This window comes from Sus scrofa, chromosome 14 (genome assembly GCF_054392235.1).
Source record: "Sus scrofa isolate SSC_HxYL_T2T_F1_AM1 chromosome 14, Sscrofa_HxYL_maternal_Yorkshire_Landrace_v2.0, whole genome shotgun sequence".
NCBI lineage: Eukaryota > Metazoa > Chordata > Mammalia > Artiodactyla > Suidae > Sus > Sus scrofa.
The window spans coordinates 72,915,146-72,935,528 of NC_139396.1; the positions used below are offsets into that span (position 1 = coordinate 72,915,146).

Genomic DNA, 20,383 nt, shown 5'->3' on the forward strand with positions numbered 1-20,383 from the left:
GATCAACGTCCTGCATACACAGGACCACCCCACAATTATACACTCCAAAGTGCCAAACAGGTTACTGTGTCCAGGACACCGAGATGCGTGGAGCACCCAGCAAATGAGGTGAAACAGGTGAGCAAGGTGGGGGGTGAGGTCAGCTCCGAGTGAGGTCACACCTACAGTCAGACCCAGGCGTGCATTTGTGCGATGTTGGTGGGAGGCGGAGTTCCAGTGGTGCAGGTGGAGGCCGGTCAGCCAAGGAGGCAGGGTCTCCTAGGGGGTGCGGCCACCAGCTGAGAAGGCGGGGCTTTCAGGGTACTGGGCGCACGTGGCCGCCCCTTGGTGGGCGGGGCCTGCCAGTGGATGCGCACCGTTGGGCAAGGCGCGGGATGAAGCCTCTGGGTAGAGGGCGTAGCTCGAAGCTCAGGGTGCGGCAGGGAGAGGACGCGGGCGGGGCTGAGAGCCGGGGCGGGGCCGAGCGCAGGGCGGGGCCGGCGGCGGGTACTTAAGCAGCCGGCGGCTTGCCCTCAAGCCCAACCATGGGTCTGAGGCGGGTACTCTCTGTTCTGCGCTCCGGCCTCCCCCGCCGCGCCCCACTGTCTACGGCGCCGGCGACTCGCGAGCAGCCTGCCGCGGGCCCGGAAGCCGAGCGGGGACTTGGGGCGGCCGAGGCCGCGCGGCCCCCAGTACCCGCTGTAGACTTCGGCAACACGCAGGAGGCGTACCGGAGCCGGCGCAGCTGGGAGCTGGTGCGAAGCTTGCTGGTGCTGCGCCTTTGCGCCTCTCCCGCTCTGCTGGCGCGCCACGAGCAGGTGCGCGGGGGGCGGGGGGGTGTGCAGGAGGGACGCGCGGATAGGGCCCCGCGGGCGTTTCTGCCGGTTCTCGGTGCCTCTATGAAGTTTCGAAGTGGAAAGCAGGGTCGCTGGAGCATCGCTTGTAGCCGGGAAGTCAGGAAGGGAGGTGTTTCCTGCATTCCCTCTCAGGCCCTTAAATTTTACTGTGTCAGTTACTAGCAACTACAAACAAAGACTAGTTTAAATTTTCACCTAAAAGGTAAAATTGAGTGTTGTCCATGTCGCCCGCAGGGAAGCTTGGTTGTGTTGAAGGACTCATAGCCTAGGACCCCAGAGTTCTAGGAAGCCGTGACCCAAGGGATCCCCAGAAGTGGCCACTCTGAACAGTGTTGAGGGAAACTGGGAATTTTCCTGAATATGCAGCCTTTGAAACTTTAATACAGTATTTAGAAAAGTATGAGAGCTTGGGAGGAAGTAAAAAGCAGAAGTGTCTTAGTCACTTCTGATCCTGGGAACAGTTTAAAAGTCAGAGTCCAGTTGATGTGGAGGGTCTGGAAAGCTTTTCATGCATTGGTGTTGACTTCTCAGTGAGACTGTGCTGAGGGCATGTGGGCTGAGGGAGAGGCTCTGGAGACATCTGGAAGAAGCAACGAGCCACACCTTGGGCATAGGTGAATGTGAGGCCACGTGGGTGAGTGGTGAGGTCTAAAGTTGGGTGGCTCTGAGGGGGCCAAGTTCAAAATCAGAGAATCTAGCAGAGCTGGGGCCCTGGGGTACTGTGGGAGATGGTGGGAGGGACATGTCAGCTCCACTGTCCCTTGGGTGCCTGCCTGGGACAAGTGCCAGTGCCATGGGTGCCTGGAGGAGCAAGGAGGCTCCTCCCAGGCTCCTCTCTGTCCTGTGTGCCCTGGGGACATCCTTAAGAAGCCCAGTAACTGTGCTGGGTCCTCTGCCTGCCCTCTGTGGGACCTGTTCCACTGGTGACAGTGGTCTTGGGGCCTGGTGCTGGAGGGATTGGGACAGAGGCCAGCTGCAGTGTTGTGGGCCCCTTACCAGAGTACCTCCTCCTTGTACTCTGGCCTGCAGCAAGAATTCCTCCTTCTGAGTCAGTGCAGGTCTGTGCAGCTCCTGCCCAGGGGAATGTCAGCCTGCAGGAGGAGCCCAGTTGGAGCTGTGGCATTGGCTCAGGACCCAGTGGGGGGCCTGCACTTGCCAGGAGGCTGTTCTTTTTGAGAAGGGTTTAGAAAATCCAGGTCTTCCAGGATGAAAGGCTCTATGCTTGGGTGTGAGCCAGTGCTGGAGTGTGTGAGAGAGGGGGATGGGCCCTGGGGGGGTGGGGGGTTTAGGGAGGAGAGAACCGGCTTTACCCGTCCTCCTCACTCTGCAGGCATCTCTTGGAGCCTTTTATAATGAAAATGAGTGTTTGTGTTTCTAGTTCAAGTTACTAAATTCATGAAGGATGCTCCTTTCTGGAGAAGAGGTGGGACCACCCTGGCCTCAGTTAGTGCCACCCTGGGGGATGCCTGATGCGGGGGTGGTTTTACAGGGACTGCTTTGCTCTGGAGTTGGCTTAAAACTGCCAGCCCTGCCCCAGGTGCTTCCATAGCCCTCTGTGACTGGCTGGCCTCCCCTTAGCCAGGGTGAGAGGGTGAGAGGTTACTCCGGTAGCCTTCGCTGTGGTTCCCTTTGAGCCCTGCCTCCCTTTGGGAATCATTAGGTCGCCAGCCCATGACCCCTGGACCACATCCCAGCATCAGCCTTGCTCCTCCACCTTTGATGGGCATTGGCTAGGGCTGTTTTCATGCTAGTTGGGTAGTTACAACAGACACACAGCCTAAATTATTTACCATGTGGCCCTGGTCAGGAAAATTTGCTGGGTCAAGTGCAGACAGTGGCCCACTTCCACACACAGTGGGTTTCTGCAGAACTGGCATGTATGACCTCAGGCCTTTTCCAGAGCTAAGGGATGGTTTTCAGGTCCTTGATTCACCTCACCTACCTCTGGGGTGAACTTTGATGTGTCCAAGACCTGGCTTTTCTTCCTGTGAGGCTGCTCTGGCCTGTTGGAGCAAAGAAAGAAGACAGAAAGAAGGTCTCACCCTGCCCTGGCCAGCACCCCTCACCCTCCATTTGAATCACTGTGGAGTTACCTTCCCCTCCTTCTTTCTGTCTTCAGTCTGACTTCTGGCCAGACCTCCTATAAGGCAACATAGGCCTGGCCGTCTCCCAGGTTGGCACTTTCACTTTCCATTTCTGCTCTTCTTTATAAAAATAATGAGATGCGGTAAAACCAGACGCTGCACAGAGACTGCAATGAGGCAGAAGCGATGGCCTGGAAACCTTCACCCCTGGGATACCGTGTGGCTCCTATAGGTGTGGCTCCTATAGGTGTGGCCCCTAAGCATCTCATTGAAGCACCAGCCACAGTTCTGGTGTGTCTGCCTTTGAGCGGGTGTGGGCTCTGGGGACTCTTGGCGGATAAAGGTGTGTGAGTCGCTCATGTGTTTGCTTAGGTCAGAGATTGTTCTCTAAGACCCTGATCCCAAGAGATGGTCCTCACAAAAAGAGGTGGGGTTCTGTTGTTCACTGCATTTGAGACACTTTAGGCTTTTCCTGTCTTGGAACTGGAGGTGGCAAGAGTGGCCACCCGGGAATTCTCAGACACATGATGGCTGTGTCCTCCCAGTGGTCTGCTCCCTTGCCCCTCCTTGTCCTTGTTCCTCCTGTCTTGGCTGCACCCAGAACAGGTGTTCCATGTCACCTCCTTGCAAACAGGTCTCACCCTGCCCTGGCCAGCACCCCTCACCCTCCATTTGAATCACTGTGGAGTTACCTTCCCCTCCTTCTTTCTGACTAGGAGGTGAGCTCCTTGTCTGTTTCATTCAGCCTAGAATTATGCCGGGCAGGAGGCAGCTGCCTGGAACACTTGAGTGAAGGATGGCAGAAATTTGGGGTGTGGTGGGATATGATTGGAGGACGAAGCTAAGTGTCTTTCCCGAGGACACATGTGCTTGACTTGCGGGTCAGCTACGGCCTGGGTGACTATGCTGAGTCCCCGCTGGTCCAGGTGATGGTGGCCTGGCTCCAGTGGAACTCACATTCATTCTGAGTTTTGCACATGTTCATCTGTTGCACAACCACTGGAGGGTAGGCCCCTTGCTGGGCACTGTTTAGGGACTTGGAATAAGCAGTGAGTCAAATATTGAAAAATCTGGGTGCTTGCCTTCTATTTCTTGTTTTCTTTTTTGGCCACCACACAGCATATAAAGTTCCTGGGCCAGGGATCAGATCTGAACCACAGTTGCAACCTAAGCCACAGCTGTGGCAATGCCAGATCCTTGAACCACTGAGCCCGGCTGGGGATTGGAACTGCCTCCTGGCCCTCCCAAGGCACTGCAGATCTCATTGTGCCACAGTGGTAACTCTTGGTGCTTGCCTTTTAGAAAGTCACACCAAATCTTCCTCTTCTCCAGTGTAACCCGCAGGGGTGTGGATGCAGAGGATGTTATGAACACACCATTGCTCTTCCCAGAGAGACCTGCTGGTCACTTCTTTATCCACCAAGTGGTGCTCAGGCAACTGTGTTGTGCTGCTGGAGTCACCCTGAGCATGCAGGGCAGGGAGGCAAGAGCGGCGCCTAGGACCAGCCACCCTCATGAGGAGTGGGTGATGGACAGTTGCAATGAGTGGAGAAACAAGCTGCTTCTGGTGGTGTCACTGTAAAACCAAAGCCATGAGCCAAATATGGCCCTGGGGAGAGGCTTTGTGATGGGCGGGGAAGCAGGGGTGTGCTGCTGTGGTCAGGGAGGCGGGTGGCCCAGGACAGCACTTCCCTTTACCTTCCAGCTGCTCCATCTCACCAGGAGGCTTCTGGGGCAAAGGCTGTTTGACAAACTGATGAAGATGACCTTCTATGGGCAGTTTGTGGCTGGCGAGGACCAGGAGTCCATCCGGCCCCTGATTCGGCATAATAGGGCCTTCGGTGTAGGCTCTATCCTGGACTACAGCGTGGAGGAGGACCTGACCACCGAGGAGGCTGAGCGCAAGGAGATGGAGTAAGGCCTGTGCAGGTGCACCTGCTACAACCCCAGCGTGTTGGGGGTGGGCCAGGCCTGGCGGGAGAGCCCGTTTAGCCCTCCTGGGCCTGCCTGGGGATGTGTTCTTGCCCCTAAGGATGGCCTTGTGTGCGGGAGGCCAGAGAAGAGGCGAGGATGGAGTTGGCAGACTGTGGTCCCCAGCCCAACCTGCCTGGTTTTGAACAGTCTACAAGCTAAGGATCACTGTTGTATTTTAAATGGTTGAAACAAAGCGAGAGTAATTTTTTGTGACCTGAGAAAACTATCTGAAATTCAAAATAGTTTACAAAATACAACTGCCAACTCTGATATGGGAAGTGCTCTGGCTTCCTGCTCTGCTGAAACGTCCCTTCCAGAATTCCTGACCCACTGGATTCGCCCCACTCCCCCACCCTTGCCTGGAGCAGGTAGGCTCACCTGGTGGGTGTGGAGCCTGCCTGGGGGTCTGAGGAGAAGGGAATGTGCTGTCAGGAGCATGTGGCAGACCAGCCCAGTGGCTCCTGCTAAGGTCACCAACTGGCTGCAGGACCTGTTCTCTGGGAAGTGAGTGTGGGGACACGATGGGCAACCCCCCCTTACCTACCCTCCTGGGCCATAGGACAGAATTCAAGGACCAGGTCACCTTGTGTTTCCTGGGTAGCAGCCTCATGGGAGATCCAGGCAGGACCAGCCCTTTCTTTGCAAAAGGCCTGGTTCCTGTGCTGGCATCTGTACCCTCCAGGCTGGGCCCTTGCTTGCGCTCAACCATCAGAGCCCAGATGTGCCCAACCATCAGAGCCTTGGGACAAACTTGATGAGTAACCTGCCCTGCCTCAAGCTCTAGTGTTTGCTCTAGCCTGGAGAGTGGAGGGCAGCGGGGGGTGGGGGGTGTGGGGGGGTGGAGGAAGAGGCATCACATGGGGCTCCTGCCTGGGAACAGAACGTCCGAGCCAGCCAGTGGATTGGCCTTGGGAGCCAAGCCCCTGCCTGGTGATTCGCTGTCTGGAAGGCGGGGTTCTCCTGCTGGGCACCCTGGAGTTCCTAGGTGGGCTGGGCTTCAGCCTTCACTGAGGCTGCTTGTTGAATAACTAATGCGCTGTGTCCCCATTGGCTCTGGGTGAGAGCTGGTGGTTTCACAATGGGATTTTCTCTCTCTGGTATGAAAAGACTTTCCCAGGGCAGTCTGCCTGGCTTCCTTAGCAGGGGAGCGTTGGGAAGTAGGCTGGCCTCACCCTGCCTCTGGCAGTGGAGCCTGTGACCCTGGGCCACCCCAGGTGCCTTAGAAGTCCCACCTGGTGGGCTTTGGGACGTGAGTGGCAGTCCCTTCCTATCCTAACATGGTGGCTGCCGTCTGATGCCCGTGGCTGGTTGAGGACTCATGCCCAGGTCTGCTGCCAGGCAGCCCATGTGTCTGGTGGGGCCTGCCTGAAGGGAAAAACCAGGCTCACAGGTGCTGGTTGAACACCCATGCCATCGAGATGCTGTGTGTTATTCTCCATCAGGAGCCCCCCATGTGGGGAACGGAGGGTCACAGGCCCCTAATTCCTGCTCTGTTAAATGATGCAGAGGTCACTGCCCCAAGTTAAGGCCACAGGAGTGGGGTGGGGAAGGGAGAGTGCAGGTGGGGGGGCTCCCTGGGCATGACTGGAAGAGACACAGAAAAGATGGGCACGTCTGCATGTGCAAGAGGCCCAGCTTGTGTCCCAAGGGTGCGGCCTTGGGAGGAGGGCCCGGGAGGGCTTCCCCAGGGTAGGAAGCAGGAGGCAGAAGGCTGAAGGCACAGGAGGGATGGGGTAAGACAGTGTTTCCCAGGATACTTGTTAGAGGGCAGAGGCCACTCTAGCAGAGGAGACCCACAGAGGGCCCCTGCAGGCTGAGAGCCAGGGGATGGGAAATGGGGCTAGGGTTCCTCCTGGTGATTGGCTGTGATGAGGGGCTGGGTTCAACGTGGAGGGCAGGGTGTCTGTCCTGGCAGTGCAATCCCAGTGCTGGTTGGAGCCTTGGCCTTGGTTCCCAGGGTGAAGATGGCTCCCCTAGACTGAAGGCAGCACAAGCATCTTGGGTGCTGCTCTGGGCCAGGGCCTTGGGGGCCTAGCAGGCTTTTCTGGCCTCTCTCCTCCTGTCTCCTGCATTTCACTAGGGCAGAGCTGGTGTGAGGGCAGCTGGCAGGGTCTCCCCTCTCTTTCCGCTTTTTTCTAAAAGGCGTCCAGCCAACAAATTGCCTGACCCAGAGCTGAGCTTGGAGGTAGCTGAGGGGATGGTCAGGGTCTTCCTGCTGCTTCTGCAAACCCCCCGCTAGCTCCCACTGCCCCCTTCTGCCCCTGGGTGTTCTCCATGCCCACCTCGTCTTGGGCCATGCACATGTGTCCGCATGTGTGTTAACAGAGTGCTTTTTCTTCTCTCCATAGTGAGATGACCCCCTCTTCCCCCCAGAGTCTGGTAACTGCCATCTTTGTCTCCTTGTGACCAACTAGCCAGGCCTGGTCCCTGCTAAGTACTTTCTGCTCTAGGATTGGCCCCTGCCCCCCAACCATGCAGCCGTGCGACTGGCTGGCTTCCCTGTGCCTTTGGAGCCTGGATGGGGCTTGGGGGCGGTAGAGAGCCAGCTGTGGGGGCTTCCTGATAATGGTGTCCTGTCATGGAGGACGTTACCTACCAGATATGGGCCTTGGGACCAAGCCCCTGCCTCAGTGCAGGCAGTGGGTGTCTTGTCATGCCTTCACCTCAGTGGGCCACAGCTGGGGGGCCTGGGCCTGGCCTTATAGATGCCCACTCCCCAAGTGGCCTCGGATTGACTGGGGTTTGTTCGGGTTTGATAGCCAGGGCTGGGTTTGCATTTAAAAAAGATTCTGGGAGAGTTCCTATTGTGGCTCAGCAGGTTAAGAACCCAACTAATATCCATGAGGATGCAGGTTCAATCCCTGGCCTTGCTTAGTGGGTCGAGGATCCAGCATTGCCGCAAGCTGTGGTATAGGTCGTGAATGCTGCTTGGTTCTGGTGTTGCTGTTGCTATGCTGTAGGCCGGCAGCTGCAGCTCTGATTGGATCCTTAGCCTGAGAACTTCCATATGCTGTGGGTGCAGCCCTAAAAAAAGACAAAAAGAAAAAAAGGAAAAAAGAAAATCCTAGGAGTTCCTGTTGTGGTGCAACGGGATTGGTGGCTTCTTGGGAGGGAGCACTGGGACATGGGTTCAATCTCTGACCGGGCAGAGTGGGTTAAGGATCCAGAGTCGCCGCAGCTGAGGCTTAGGTTGCAACTGCAGCTCAGATCTGATCCCTGGCCCGAGAACTCCATGTGTCATGGGGCAGTAAAAAAAAAAAAAAAAAAAAAAAAAAATGTTCTGTTCGCCAATTTGCAATCAATCCTGAGGGGCCCAGGAGGTGGTGGGGCTGGCCCTGTGCCAGGGCAGGAACGGAATATAGGAGGAGGGTGGAGCAAGGGGGTCTTGCTCCTGGACTTTGGGGATCTTGAGCACAGGGGGCTTCCTGTCTCTGGCATCCTCAGCCCTGACTGGCCATGGCCCAGCCTTTTTCTCACAAGAAAGAGGATGTACCCGACAGCGGATTGTGTAGCCTTTATTCCTCCTCACCCACTGGAGGGAGGGGGTCCCCCCGGGATGGCATGTGGGCAGACCCAGGCTTCTCCAGGGTATAGGGCTTGTAGGGTGGGTCCTGATGCAAGGCTCAGAGGAGGTGACCCTGGAGGCCTGGGACTGCTGGGGTGGGGAGTCACTTACCTGGCCAGGTGACCCTGTCCTCCTCATCAGCTCTCCTCTGTCAGGGTCAAGGCCCAGCCTCTAGCTTCCTCCCACCTGTGCCTCCTACATGGGACATGCTTGTCACTTGTGCCCGAAGTGGTGTGACCCTGACCCTCACCTTCTTTGTCCCCCCACAGGTCCTGTACCTCGGCAGTGGAGAGGGATGGCCATGGTGAGTAAGAGGCAGCCATTCAGGACCAAACTCTCCCCACCACATGAGCACCCCTGGCTCAGGAGACCTGGTTTCAGGGACACAGGCTATCCTTGGGACCAAGGGATGTTGCTGTGGCTCTTTCCTGTGCCCCAGCACCCAGGCCATCATTCTGAGTGGCTGCCACATCCTCCCAGCTCTCCCCAGGGGCCCTGTCCACCTGGCCCTCAGTGGACCTGGGTTCTGGTCTGGGTTTGTCACATGCCAGGCAGAAGAAAGAGTGGGGTTAGGGCAGATGGGTTTGGGAAGCAGGGAGTGGGAAGTAGTGCAGGCAGTGGCCTTGGGGTCAGGGTGGAGAAGGGACCGAGTGGGTGCTCAGGCCTGTGCCCCTTCTCTAGGCACCAGTAAGAGGGAGAAGCAGTTCCAGGCCCACCGGGCGTTTGGAGACCGCAGGGACGGCGTCGTCAGTGCCCGCACCTACTTCTACGCCAACGAGGCCAGGTGCGACAGCCACATGGAGACGTTCTTGCGCTGCATCGAGGCATCAGGTGGGGCCCCGCTTGTTTCTGGCCCCCACCCGCCAGGCCCAGCCTGGGCTGAGCCCCAGCACATGGAATCGCTAGAGGGCGAATGCGAGGTTGGGTGAGGGCAGGGGAGTTTGCTCAGGGCTCTGTCCCCATCTTGGGGCCCAGGATGGTTGTGAGGATGGCCTGGGGTGACATGCAAGAGCCATGGGCTGGGCTCGGTTGTGCTGGGGTCACACCATTTCCAGCTCTGTCCTGAGGGGTCCCGCTGACCCCAGGAGGGCAGCCCTCTCCCTCAACGAACTAGGGCCCAGATGTGACCCGTCAGTGAGCTGAGCAGCCCCCAGTCCCAGGCAGGGGCTTGTCTCTTGTCACCCAGCACTTGGCTTTTGTTTTTGGCCATACCTGTGGCATGTGGAAGTTCCTGGGCCAGGGATCAAACCTGCGCCACAGCAGTGACAACAACAGAGCCTTAACCTGCTGCACCACATGGGCACTCCAGCCAGCACTTGCCCTTGCTAAGGCTATGCTATTGGGAGCTGGTGCCCCATCCTCCTTCACAGAGAATTCTTCCCATGTGGCCTCTGGGTGGGAGCACCTGAGGGGGGTGGTCACAGAGGCTCAGCCTCCTTTAGTCTCAGACCCTCCAGGTCCCCAGCAGCCCACCTATTGGGGGGCCCAGGCCTTCTGATCACTTTTAGGAATGGGAGTGAGCAGCGCCAGGAAGCCACCTCCTAGGAGCAGCACTGGGCATGCCCCAGGTGGCCAGGCAGATGCTTGGCTGCCCAGCGTCCAGTGCAAGGGGTGTCTTGCTTTCCTGCCCGCTCTGCCTGGGGGAGATACACAGGACGGCCCACACAGAAGCAAAGATGTACGTCCTGGGCTTCTAGCAGCCAGAGGAGAGAGATGGGTGTGGTGGTTGAGTGCCTTCTGTCTCTAGCCTGTGCTCTGCTGGGCGTTTGTGTTCTCTGACCCCCAGGGGCAGCCCCCGGTGCCAGTGGCATTGGAGAGGAAACAGGAGGGGGAGAGTGGGCAGGCCTCACCAGCTCCTTTGCCCACTGCCTTCCTAAACCCTCATGGCAAACACAGGCCTGCCAAGTCACTGGCCCCCGCCTGGTGAGGTGTCCGGAGCAGCTACGTGCAGGGCGTTTGCAGGCTCATTGTCCTTCTGCCCATAGGCAGTCTGCCCTGTGGTGGACCATAGGGTTCTTGGTGGGCTCTCTCCCCCTGTTGCCACCCCCTGGGACTGAGACTGCCAGCTAACCACAGGAGCTGCTGCTGGGAGCCAAGCAGCCTGCCCAGGAAGCATGGTCATTATGGGCCTGCTCAGGCCTGGCTGGGGAAGGCAGTGGAAGTGCTGGAGCCACTGCACCATCTGTTTTGGTGACAGGATCATTCAACCTCCCTGGTGGCCTGTCTGCTAGGTAGGCCCAGTACAGTATGTTGTAGGTAACTGATGGGAAGAATGGCCTCTGCCAGCCACCTGTCATCTGTCTCACGTCTGGTCAGACGTGTCCACACTCTTGAGTAGAACAGATTTGGGGTGCAGGCTCCCGGTTCCCCCTTCCTCTTGGAGCCCTGATGGCTCTTCTTCTGGCTTCTCACAGGTGGAGCCAGCGAGGATGGCTTCTCAGCCATTAAGCTCACAGCGCTGGGGAGACCTCAGTTTCTGGTAAGTGTCAGAACCTTCCACCTGCAGAGCGTTTGTAAGAACATGGGGATGCTATGAGCATGAAGTGAAGGTGCGTGTGGCAGTGCCTTGGCACTGGGAGCCAGGCGGGCAGGTGGGAGGGGAGAGGCATGGGCTGCCCAGGGCCCTGGGGGTAGGGAGCTATGGGCTCCAGAGTTGGCAGCTCAGGCCCCCATCTGCAGCTGCAGTTCTCAGATGTGCTGACCAAGTGGAGAAGGTTCTTCCACCAAATGGCTGCAGAGCAGGGCAAGGCAGGGCTGGATGCCATGGACACGAAGCTGGAGGTGGCTGCACTGCAGGTAGGGCTGCCCTGCCCTGAGGGTGTAAGTGGGTAGGCTGGGGAGGAGCCCTGCTCAGGAACTGGCCAGACTGTCCAAGGTGGGTTCCAGAGCTGCTTAGGGCCTGCTGCTGGGTGGGTGGGGAGGAGGCTGAGCCGAGGTGGAGAGTTTGCTGGGTGGTGGAGGGAGTGCCCCTGCAGGTAGCAGGTACTGCTGAGCTACAGGGATGGGCAATGGGGTGAGGCAGGAGAGACCCATCCGTGGAGCAGAAACACAAGGCAGAACTGCAGCTTGGTCTCCGTACTGGGTAATAATAGCAGCAGAGTGTCACAGACCAGTGGGGTGGGTGACAGCCGCTTCTTACTTCTGAAGGAAAGTGTGGTGAAGATGGGCATCGCGCCCAGGACTGAGATTGAGAACTGGTTCACCGTGGAGACCCTGGGCGTGTCTGGGTAAGAGTACCTCCTGGCTGAGAGAGTTCAGGAATGGCTGCCCTGGTTCAGCCAAGGTTCTGGCTGAGCCCCAGCAGCTGCTTCTCTTCCTGGTCACCCTCCTCCAGGGCATGGGCCTTGGGATGACCAGACCAAGGGACCTGCCCCCATGAGATGCCCAGTGGGAGGTGACAGAGCTGGATGTTGTCCAGACAAGCTCTGCAGCTGGGGGGGCACCCTCAAACCATGGGGCATCTTACGGAATTACTTGGGTTCTGGAGTAAGGGTACCATACCTAGCCATCCCCAGGCCCCCCTGGAAGGCAGGTGAAAGGTAAAGGCAGTGAGATCCTGGAGGAGCCCCATCTTATTGCGAGGGGCTGAGGACTGGTGGCAGTGGGCCATCCTCTCCTGCCTGGTCTCCCATGCTCTGCTCTTCCCCAAGCCTGACATTGCCTGTGCTGGTCTCAGTGCATGCCCCAGGTTTTCATCGCTGCTGCCGCCCTGTTGTAATATTTGTGTTCTGGATTCCATTTTTTATTTTTATTTTTTTGTCCTTTTTTTAAGGGCTGCACCCTCGGCATATGGAAGTTCCCAGGCTAGGGGCGGAATTGGAGCTATAGCTGCCAGTGTACACCACTGCCACAGCAGTGTGGGATCTGAGGCGCGTCTGTGACCTACACCACAGCTCATAGCAATGCCAGATTCTTAACCCACTGAGTGAGGCCGGGGATCAAAGCCACACCCACATGGATACTAGTCGGATTCATCACTGCTGAACAACGATGGGGAACTCCTCCATTTTTTAAACAGAGGACTAAGTTCACATTTTACATCTTTCAGAACTGAGCATGAGGCAGGCTTTGCAGGGGGGGTGGTTTGGGGGTGCTCCTTCAGGGAAGGGGTTGGTTTGGGGCCTGGGCCTGAAGCAGATCCGAGCAGCCTCGGGAAACCATGTGTCCGTGCAGGGAAGTGCTGTGGCCAGCATACTAATGTGCCTTCTCCTGCAGCACCCTGGACCTGCTGGACTGGGGCAGCCTCATCGACAGCAGGACCGAGCTCTCCAAGCACTTGGTAGTCCCCAACATGCAGGTGACGCTGCCCATGCCATGCATCAGTGTATCCGTCCCCCTGCCTCACAGTTCTCGCAGGGATATCACACAGCTCCCCGCTCCCATGGCCAGGGCTTCCTCAGAGTGGTGCTGGGTCCCCAGCATGTGTATCCCCACAAGCCAGGCAGAAGCTGTCCCCTTTCCTAGTGGAGTCTCAGAAGTTCCACGCTGCCATGTCTGCCAGTACCATTTCTTAAAAGGGAGCCATGAGACCAGGCTGTGTTCAGGGGAGAAAAGGGGGCTCCGCCTGCCCCTGGAGCCTGACTGGGCCTCTGTGGTCGTGTCTGGAACCACCCCTGAGCTGGGATGAGAGGGAGCAGAGAGGTGCCTTGAGAAGCATCCCACAGGCGCTGCTTCCTGCAAACCCCAGCCTGACAACTGTGGCCCTGAGAGGGGTGGGCTTAAGGTTACTGGGAGTGCCGGGCAGTGTTAGTGGGGCAGCCAGGTGACCCGAGGCCCCAGTGCGACATGGGCCTGCAGGGTGGGTACCCACTGCTGACCACCCAGCCCCCCAAAAGCTACCATCTAGGGCTGATGCCTCCATACCCCTGTAGCATGTCTGGGCTGCACAGCTGGTGCCGTCTGACTATAGGCACAGATCTCCCTCCAGTCCTCTCCCTGCCAGGGGCTAGGCTTCCCTGCTGATTGGATGGGTCAGGGTGACTTCTGAGCTTTGTGTGGGAGCAGAAGGGGAACCCATCCTGTGGATCCTGGGGAAGCTGTGGGAGCAGGCTCTGGTGGAAGCCTGGTCTGGGACAGCCAGCCCCGTGAAGGAGAGTGCGCTGGGGGCAGTGTGGTTCTGGGGTGCTGTGTGGCTGGCCGGATTCTGGGCAGGATGCTGACCTTAAACAGGGCAGAGGAGGGGTGGGCCCTGGCTGCTGGTGCTGGGCCCTGGCTGCTGGCATTGGTAGGCCCTGCACCTGGGGGCGGGAGGATGCCCATGGGCAGTGGGAGTGCTGGCCCTGAGAGCCCAGGTCTGGAGCCCTGCTGTGGCCTGACTGCCCTCCCCCCCTCAGACGGGACAGCTGGAACCTCTGCTGTCACAGTTCACGGAGGAGGAGGAGCAGCAGATGACGAGGATGCTGCAGAGGATGGATGTCCTGGCCAAGGTTAAGGACCCTGGGATGTGCCTGGGGTGGGGGGGCACCTGTTTCACCTAAGCCCCAGACGAACCTCCTCTCCTACCCCTGCACCCCTCAGAAAGCCAGCGAGGCAGGCGTGCGGCTGATGGTGGACGCAGAGCAGACATACTTCCAGCCAGCCATCAGCCGCCTAACTCTGGAGATGCAGCGCAGATTCAACGTGGAGAAGCCACTCATCTTCAACACGTACCAGTGCTACCTGAAGGTGTGCCACCAGGTGGTCCCGGGACCTGTGGCCAGGCCAGTGTTGAAGGGGTGGAGGAAAATGAAGGAGCTTTCTTAGAATCCACCAAACGTGCCATAATCCTCAGGTTTTGAGAGTGACTATTTTCTCTGGCCTTTTTTAGCTTGGTTTTTTCTAAGGAGGTGATGAAGGCTCTGGGACCCTCCCCAGAATTGTGTGTGGTCCTCAGGGAGCCCAGGGGAAGGATCCTTGAGCACAAACCTTGGCTGGCTGCTTGGGGACCAGCAGGGTGTTTGGAGGACTCGGGGTGGGGTGGGTTTTGGGGCCATGGGGACAAGGGGAAGTGGGCAGGTCGGGGTCCAGGCAGGTGCTGACAGCTTACAGTGCTCCCTGCTCCCAAGTCAGCCTGAGGCAACACCAGAGTCTCCAAGCTGCTGGCCCTGGTGTCCCTGCTGATTACACACTGGGGAAGCCCCAGGGGACACAGGCTGGAGGGGCCCTTCCTGGCTGTCCTCAACTTTTGGCCCGGGCCCCACAGGACGCCTATGACAATGTCACCCTGGATGTGGAGCTGTCTCGTCGAGAGGGGTGGTGTTTTGGGGCCAAGCTGGTGCGTGGTGCATACATGGCCCAGGAACGTGCCCGCGCCCTAGAGATTGGCTACGAGGACCCTATCAACCCCACGTATGAGGCCACCAATGCCATGTACCACAGGTGCGCTGCCCTCTTTGGCCTCAGAGCTTTCTGGGGAGGGGAGTGAGCCCTTTCAGGTGAAGGACTGAAGCTGACCAAAGGGGGGACCACCCTGGGCCAGAACCAGTACTTCCTCTGCCTTTGTTTTACTTTTTCCAAAACCATTAAGGCGTTTTCAAAATATAGAAAATCTACTCAACCACACTGAACTGTCCAGGGGCTCCAGTCTGCTCTAGTGATGCTGAGGACCACAGCTGTGCCCCAGCAGCCCGTCCTACATGGCAGGTTTTGAATCCCACGCCAGGATTGCCCACTGTTGTGCACCTGGTTGTTAATAGTAGCAGTTGTGTCACAAGCAGGGATAGACCTCATCTATTTTCTGGGATAACATGTGTTCCCCTCATGGGCTCCCGGCCATACCCTGCTTCCTTCCAGGGCCTTGTGCATCTGTGCATGGGCCCCTGGGCCCACATGTCCATGTACCGTTGGGTCCGGATCCTGTAGGTCGGCGTGCAACCCCTGTTACCCTGTGGGCCAGCAAGGGTGCTCGTGGTCATAAGCTGGCTCTGAGCTCGCTGGTGGGGTGCCCTGCATGGTCATGACCTCATTCCTGTCTGTGGTACTCCCAGGAGAGGTTCCTGGAGGTGCAGTTTGTGGGTCAGAGAACACACACCCTGCCAACTGTCCTCGCTGCCAGCTGAGCCCCATGACAGGGAGGCCCTGCCCCCCAAGCCTTTCATTTCCTTGCATGGCCTGGGGGCACACTCATGTTGTGCCTCAGTCCTGCTGGATGTGCAGCCCCAGCTGAGGGGTCAGGTGCTCCTCTGAGGCCCTGCGCCTGCCCCGTGGGTCCCTGTGGTGGAAGTGCTTGCTGGATGACCCTCCACCTGGCCTGCCTGTGGCCTTTGCCCTGCAGGGGCTGTCCAGGCCCAGCTCACGTGTCACTCTCTCCAGGTGCCTCAACTATGTCCTTGAGGAGCTGAAGCACAATGCCAGGGCAGCAGTGATGGTCGCCTCGCACAACGAGGACACTGTGTACTTCACGCTGCGCAGGTAGGCCCCACCCTTTCCCACCTGATGTGTTGCCGCCTCACTTATAAACAGTTTCTCATAATGTTTTAAACTGTGTTTGGAATTTAATATACTCTTTTCTCTATAAACAACTGTCCCATGGTGGGAATTCCCATTGTGGTGCAGTGGAAATGAATCTGACTCATTGGGTTGGGGATCCTTCACTGCCATAAGCTGTGGTGTAGGTTGCAGATGCTGCTCAGATCTTGCATTGCTGTGGGCTGCTATTGTTGTAGGCCAGTAGTCCCAGCTCCAACTTGACCCCTAGCCTGGGAACTTCCATATGCTATGAGTGCAGCCCTAAAAAGCAAAAAAACAAGACAAAACAAAAAAACCAAAAAACAGAAACAAAACAAAAACAACAACAACAAAAAACCCCCTAAACCCTCAAAAACAATTGTCCCATGGAGCATCCTTACAAGTCAGATATAGGAATAAGGTGACATAAATTCTTAAATATCCAGTAGTCTTTTATCTCATACCCTAACCTAAAGTGGACCACACCAGGGGTCCTAGCTCCCCACCGCCCCCTCTCTCAGAGGAGCTGGGCTGGTGGCAGCCTTGCTGGCCCTATCCTTTCCCAGGAGCAAGGGAGGCACCCTGAGCCCTGGGCTTGAGCCAAGTAGTGAAGGTGCAGGGGATGCTGCCCACGGGCTCTTGGAGGGCTGCTTCTGGTCTCCAAACCATTCATTAATGCTCTCCTGTCCTTCTTGTGCTGGGGCTGCTTTTTTACAGCCTGAAACTGCAACTGAAAGCCACAATTTCTACCGCTGTGCACTTACAGCCATCCTTGTTGGGAACAGGAAGCCCCAGGGGTGCCCAGGTGGAGCGCAGGCTGTAGGGAGGTGCTCTGTCAGGGTCAGGCTGTTTCCTTTTGGGGGTGGATGGGTCCAACTGGCAACCTGGCTGGGTGGGATGTTCTGCTGTCCTTCTCTATCCCTGAGTGCTCTCTGGGCACTCATCTCCCACCTTTTGCGTTCAGGGAAGACTAGTTCTGGCTTCTTTGACTTTTGAAGGAAAGCAGGCTTGAGTTGCACATTTAAAAAGCTGGCTTTCACTTAGGCTTACAAATACAATCCTGTGATGGAAGTTTGATGAAGCTGGTCCCTCTGGTACCAGGGTCCTCCCCAGGTGATGTGCACAGAGGCCCCTGCCCCTGCCCTTGCATGGCAGTGCCTGCCTCTTTAGGTTTGATCCTGATCTCAGCAGCCTGTGGTTGTCACCTCACATTTAAAGTTGGGTCAGAGGCTAGTCCACTCAGACTGACTAGGTGAGGACAGTGAAATGTCTAAAGGTATAACCTGCCCTCAGGGCTTCTTTCCCGCCTCCCAGATTTCCAGATCTCACCACTGGGAGCATGTCTGCCCTCCCCCTTTTGGCTGCGGGGGCCTCCTGCCTTGGACACAGCTCCCCTTCCTGAGTGCCAGCTGAGCACTCTCCCCTCTTGTAGCCTCCAGGGCCCGCATCAGGCTCTACAATTACTGCTGTCCTGGGAGGGGCTGGGTTGCACAGGTCAAGGGCCTGTGCACCTGCTTCAGGGGCTGCAGAGCCCGAACAGCTCAGGCTGGTCTTCCCAGGGAAAGCCATGTGGCCCTCTGATGCCTCACACCAGGGACCTTGGTCAGATAGCCTATGTTACCTCTGAGTTACAATCCATTGACATTTCGGAGGCCTAAACACAGTATAGTCCGTGAGCCAGAAGTGTGAGTTGGGCTCTGCTTCAGGCTGCTTCTGCTGGCCTTGCCTGGGACCCATCCTGCATCTGTGGTCAGCTGGAGTCTGGCTGGCCCTAAATGGCCTTGTTTGTGGCTGAGGCAGCAAAGGGCACTGCATGACATGCTGGGTGTTCAACAGGCCAGCCTCAGCTTCTCCACAGAGCAGTTTTAGGCTTCCAGAAGCCCTGGAGGGGGCCAGCCTCTGCCCACATCACATTTGCTATCGTTCTGCTGGCCAAAGGAAGTCGTGCCCAGCCTGGATATCGCTGACTGGATAGTTAGAGCCTCCCTCTTTCCTGGGAGAAGCTGCAGTCACATGGGTGGGCTGGCAGGGGAGGGGCAGGGGCAGTCTTTGCAGGACACCACGTGATGTCCCCATGGCCAGCAGGTGCCAAGACAGTGGCAGCTCTGCTCTCATGGGGTTCATATTCTCATGGGGGACAGAGACCATCAGCTGGATACATGGTGCAGACTGTGGCCCCAACCCTGGAGCCCAGCCCTGGGGGAAGGAGAGAAATGGTTTGTGGGACGGCCCTTGTGTGGAGGTGCAGTGTGAGATGCATGCAGTGCTCAGGGAGACTGGGGTGGGGCCCAGGGACAGGGATGGACTGGCGCAGCCTGTACCTGGGTGTGTGTGAGGAGGTCCCAGTCTGATCACACTCCTGGGGGTGGAAGGACAGGGCAGGCTGCAGAGTGCTGGTGCAGGTGTGGATATGTGCATGTGGGAAGCCAGAGATAAAAATGCAGGAATCATCAATACATAGATATTTCAAACTGGGAAATTTTTAAAGGATCCTATAAGGGGAGGCATGAGATTGGAGAGGGTTCAGACAGAGTTGGGGGCCCCTATCCCAACATCTGAGCAGCACCAGTAGAAATGTGAGCCACATCTATTTTTTTTTTTTTTTTGTCTTTTTTTAGGGCTACACCCACAGCATATGGAGGTTCCCAGGCTAGGGGACGAATTGTAGCTATAGCCGCTAGCCTACACCACAGCCACAGCAACGCCAGATCTGAGCTGCGTCTGTGACCTACACCACAGCTCACGGCAATGCCGGATCCTTAACCCACTGAGTGAGGCCACGGATTGAACCTGGGTCCTCATGGACAGAGTCAGATTTGTTTCCACTGAGCCACATCTATTAATTCCAAATGTGTCAATAGCCATGTTACATAAAAGGAGATGAAGTTAGTTTCAAAAATAATTTCAATTAGCATATCCAAAATAGTACCTTTTAAAGATGTTTTCAGAAAACCAGGGAGATACTCTGCATGGTTTTCACACGAAGTCCTCAGAAGCCCACATGTGTTTGATACTTTGCAGCGCATCTCAGTTCAGATCAGCCGCTTTCCAAAGGCTCAGTGGCCACTAGTGGCTAGCGGCTGCCTTGTGCACAGGGCAGCCAGCAAGGGGAGGATGAGTGGCTGGAGGCGGGGTCAGCCGTGGGGGACTGAGAAGATGGCAGTGGAACTGAGGGATCGAGAAGGGGATGGTGGGAGGGCTGAGAGCCTGCCGGGACCACACCAAGTGCCAGCCACTGGGTTGGCCTCAATGGGTCAAGGTGGGCAGCAGGGGAGGGGCCATTGGGGAGCAAGCACAGCAAAAGGGGGCGGCTGGCTGGGGAAGGAGGGCACTTGGTGGCCATGGGCTGAGGTAGGACAGCAGGGTAAAGCCCTGGTCCAGGCAGGACAGAGTGTATCTACAATCTATCCAGTAAGTGGTGACCTGGGGAGTGGAGAGAGGGACTTACCGCCAGCTCATCTGTTCACAGGATGGAGGAGCTGGGCCTGCACCCCGCCGATCGCCAGGTGTACTTTGGACAGCTTCTGGGCATGTGCGACCAGATCAGCTTCCCGTTGGGTGAGCTGGGCCTCCCTGGGGGGTGTGGGTGGGGCACCGGGGCAGGACTCACCACTCTGCTCCTGTGTGCAGGCCAGGCTGGCTTCCCCGTGTACAAGTACGTGCCTTATGGCCCCGTGATGGAGGTGCTGCCCTACCTGTCCCGCCGAGCCCAGGAGAACAGTGGTGTCATGAAGGGTGCTCAGCGGGAGCGGCAGCTACTGTGGCAGGAGCTCAGGAGGAGGCTCTGGACAGGCAGCCTCTTCCACCGTCCAGCCTAGCACTGCGTCCCTGCCTCTCGACACCTCCTCACCTGGGCCGTGACCTCCAAGGGCCCCCAGGCTGACCCCGGCCTCACAGATTCACCTTTCACATCTAAAACTGTGAGACCCCAGTGGCCCCTGGCCAGGTTGTGGGCACCCAGGTGTGGCTGAGCCAATACCTGCCAGAGCCTCTAGGAATCCTTAGGAACTGTCTTTTAATGAGCGAGCACGGCTGCATCTCTGCCCACCCCCATGAACTTGGACCTGAAGAACCGCTTTCTGTAGGATCCAACTCAAGCACAGGTGGGCAGCAGCAGGCTGGGAAAGCTGCCCTGTCAATAAACTACTATTTCTGCAGCTAAGAGCCCTGGACTCTGTGCCCACGATGCTCTTCCTGCAGAGTGGTCACATGTGGTCAGTGGCAAGGGAAGGGCGCCGATGGCCTGGGAAGTCTAATGGTCAGGCTTTGCCCCCACTCACCAACACCTACCTTCAGGCTGTACTGCAGACCCAGCTGTGCAGGGGGTTGGACACCCTCCCCACCCTAGCCCCACAACCGGGGCTTAGACCAAGGCAGACAGCGAGCTGCCCTGGGACTTGCCCCAGGAAGGGGCCTCTGTGGTATGTGGGGCGGGGGTATCCTCTGCCCATTCCTCCATAGGCATCATGGAGCTCACAGATGGGCCCCACCTGGGTCCT

At 57.5% G+C, this 20,383-nt stretch overlaps 1 protein-coding gene across 1 annotated transcript; it reads left to right on the plus strand.

The window, feature by feature from the left end:
- Window positions 1–520: 520 nt before the first annotated feature.
- PRODH (proline dehydrogenase 1) lies at window positions 521–20,041 on the plus strand. The gene is made up of 14 exons (XM_021072532.2): window positions 521–797; window positions 4,626–4,834; window positions 8,729–8,763; window positions 9,141–9,290; window positions 10,874–10,938; window positions 11,139–11,255; window positions 11,607–11,686; window positions 12,675–12,756; window positions 13,793–13,885; window positions 13,977–14,123; window positions 14,641–14,816; window positions 15,750–15,848; window positions 19,354–19,442; window positions 19,515–20,041. Exons 1-14 carry the CDS (start codon window positions 525–527, stop codon window positions 19,700–19,702), a joined length of 1,803 nt encoding a protein of 600 aa, XP_020928191.1. The 5' UTR covers window positions 521–524; the 3' UTR covers window positions 19,703–20,041.
- Window positions 20,042–20,383: the final 342 nt, after the last annotated feature.

What these genes read in the sequence shown, in the direction of transcription:
- PRODH (XM_021072532.2), top strand. Translation starts at nt 525, where the DNA reads ATGGGTCTGAGGCGGGTACTCTCTGTTCTGCGCTCCGGCCTCCCCCGC. An exon ending in TGCTGGCGCGCCACGAGCAG is followed by an intron (nt 798 to 4,625) that starts GTGCGCGGGGGG and finishes TTTACCTTCCAG; the next exon opens with CTGCTCCATCTCACCAGGAG. An exon ending in GCTGAGCGCAAGGAGATGGA is followed by an intron (nt 4,835 to 8,728) that starts GTAAGGCCTGTG and finishes GTCCCCCCACAG; the next exon opens with GTCCTGTACCTCGGCAGTGG.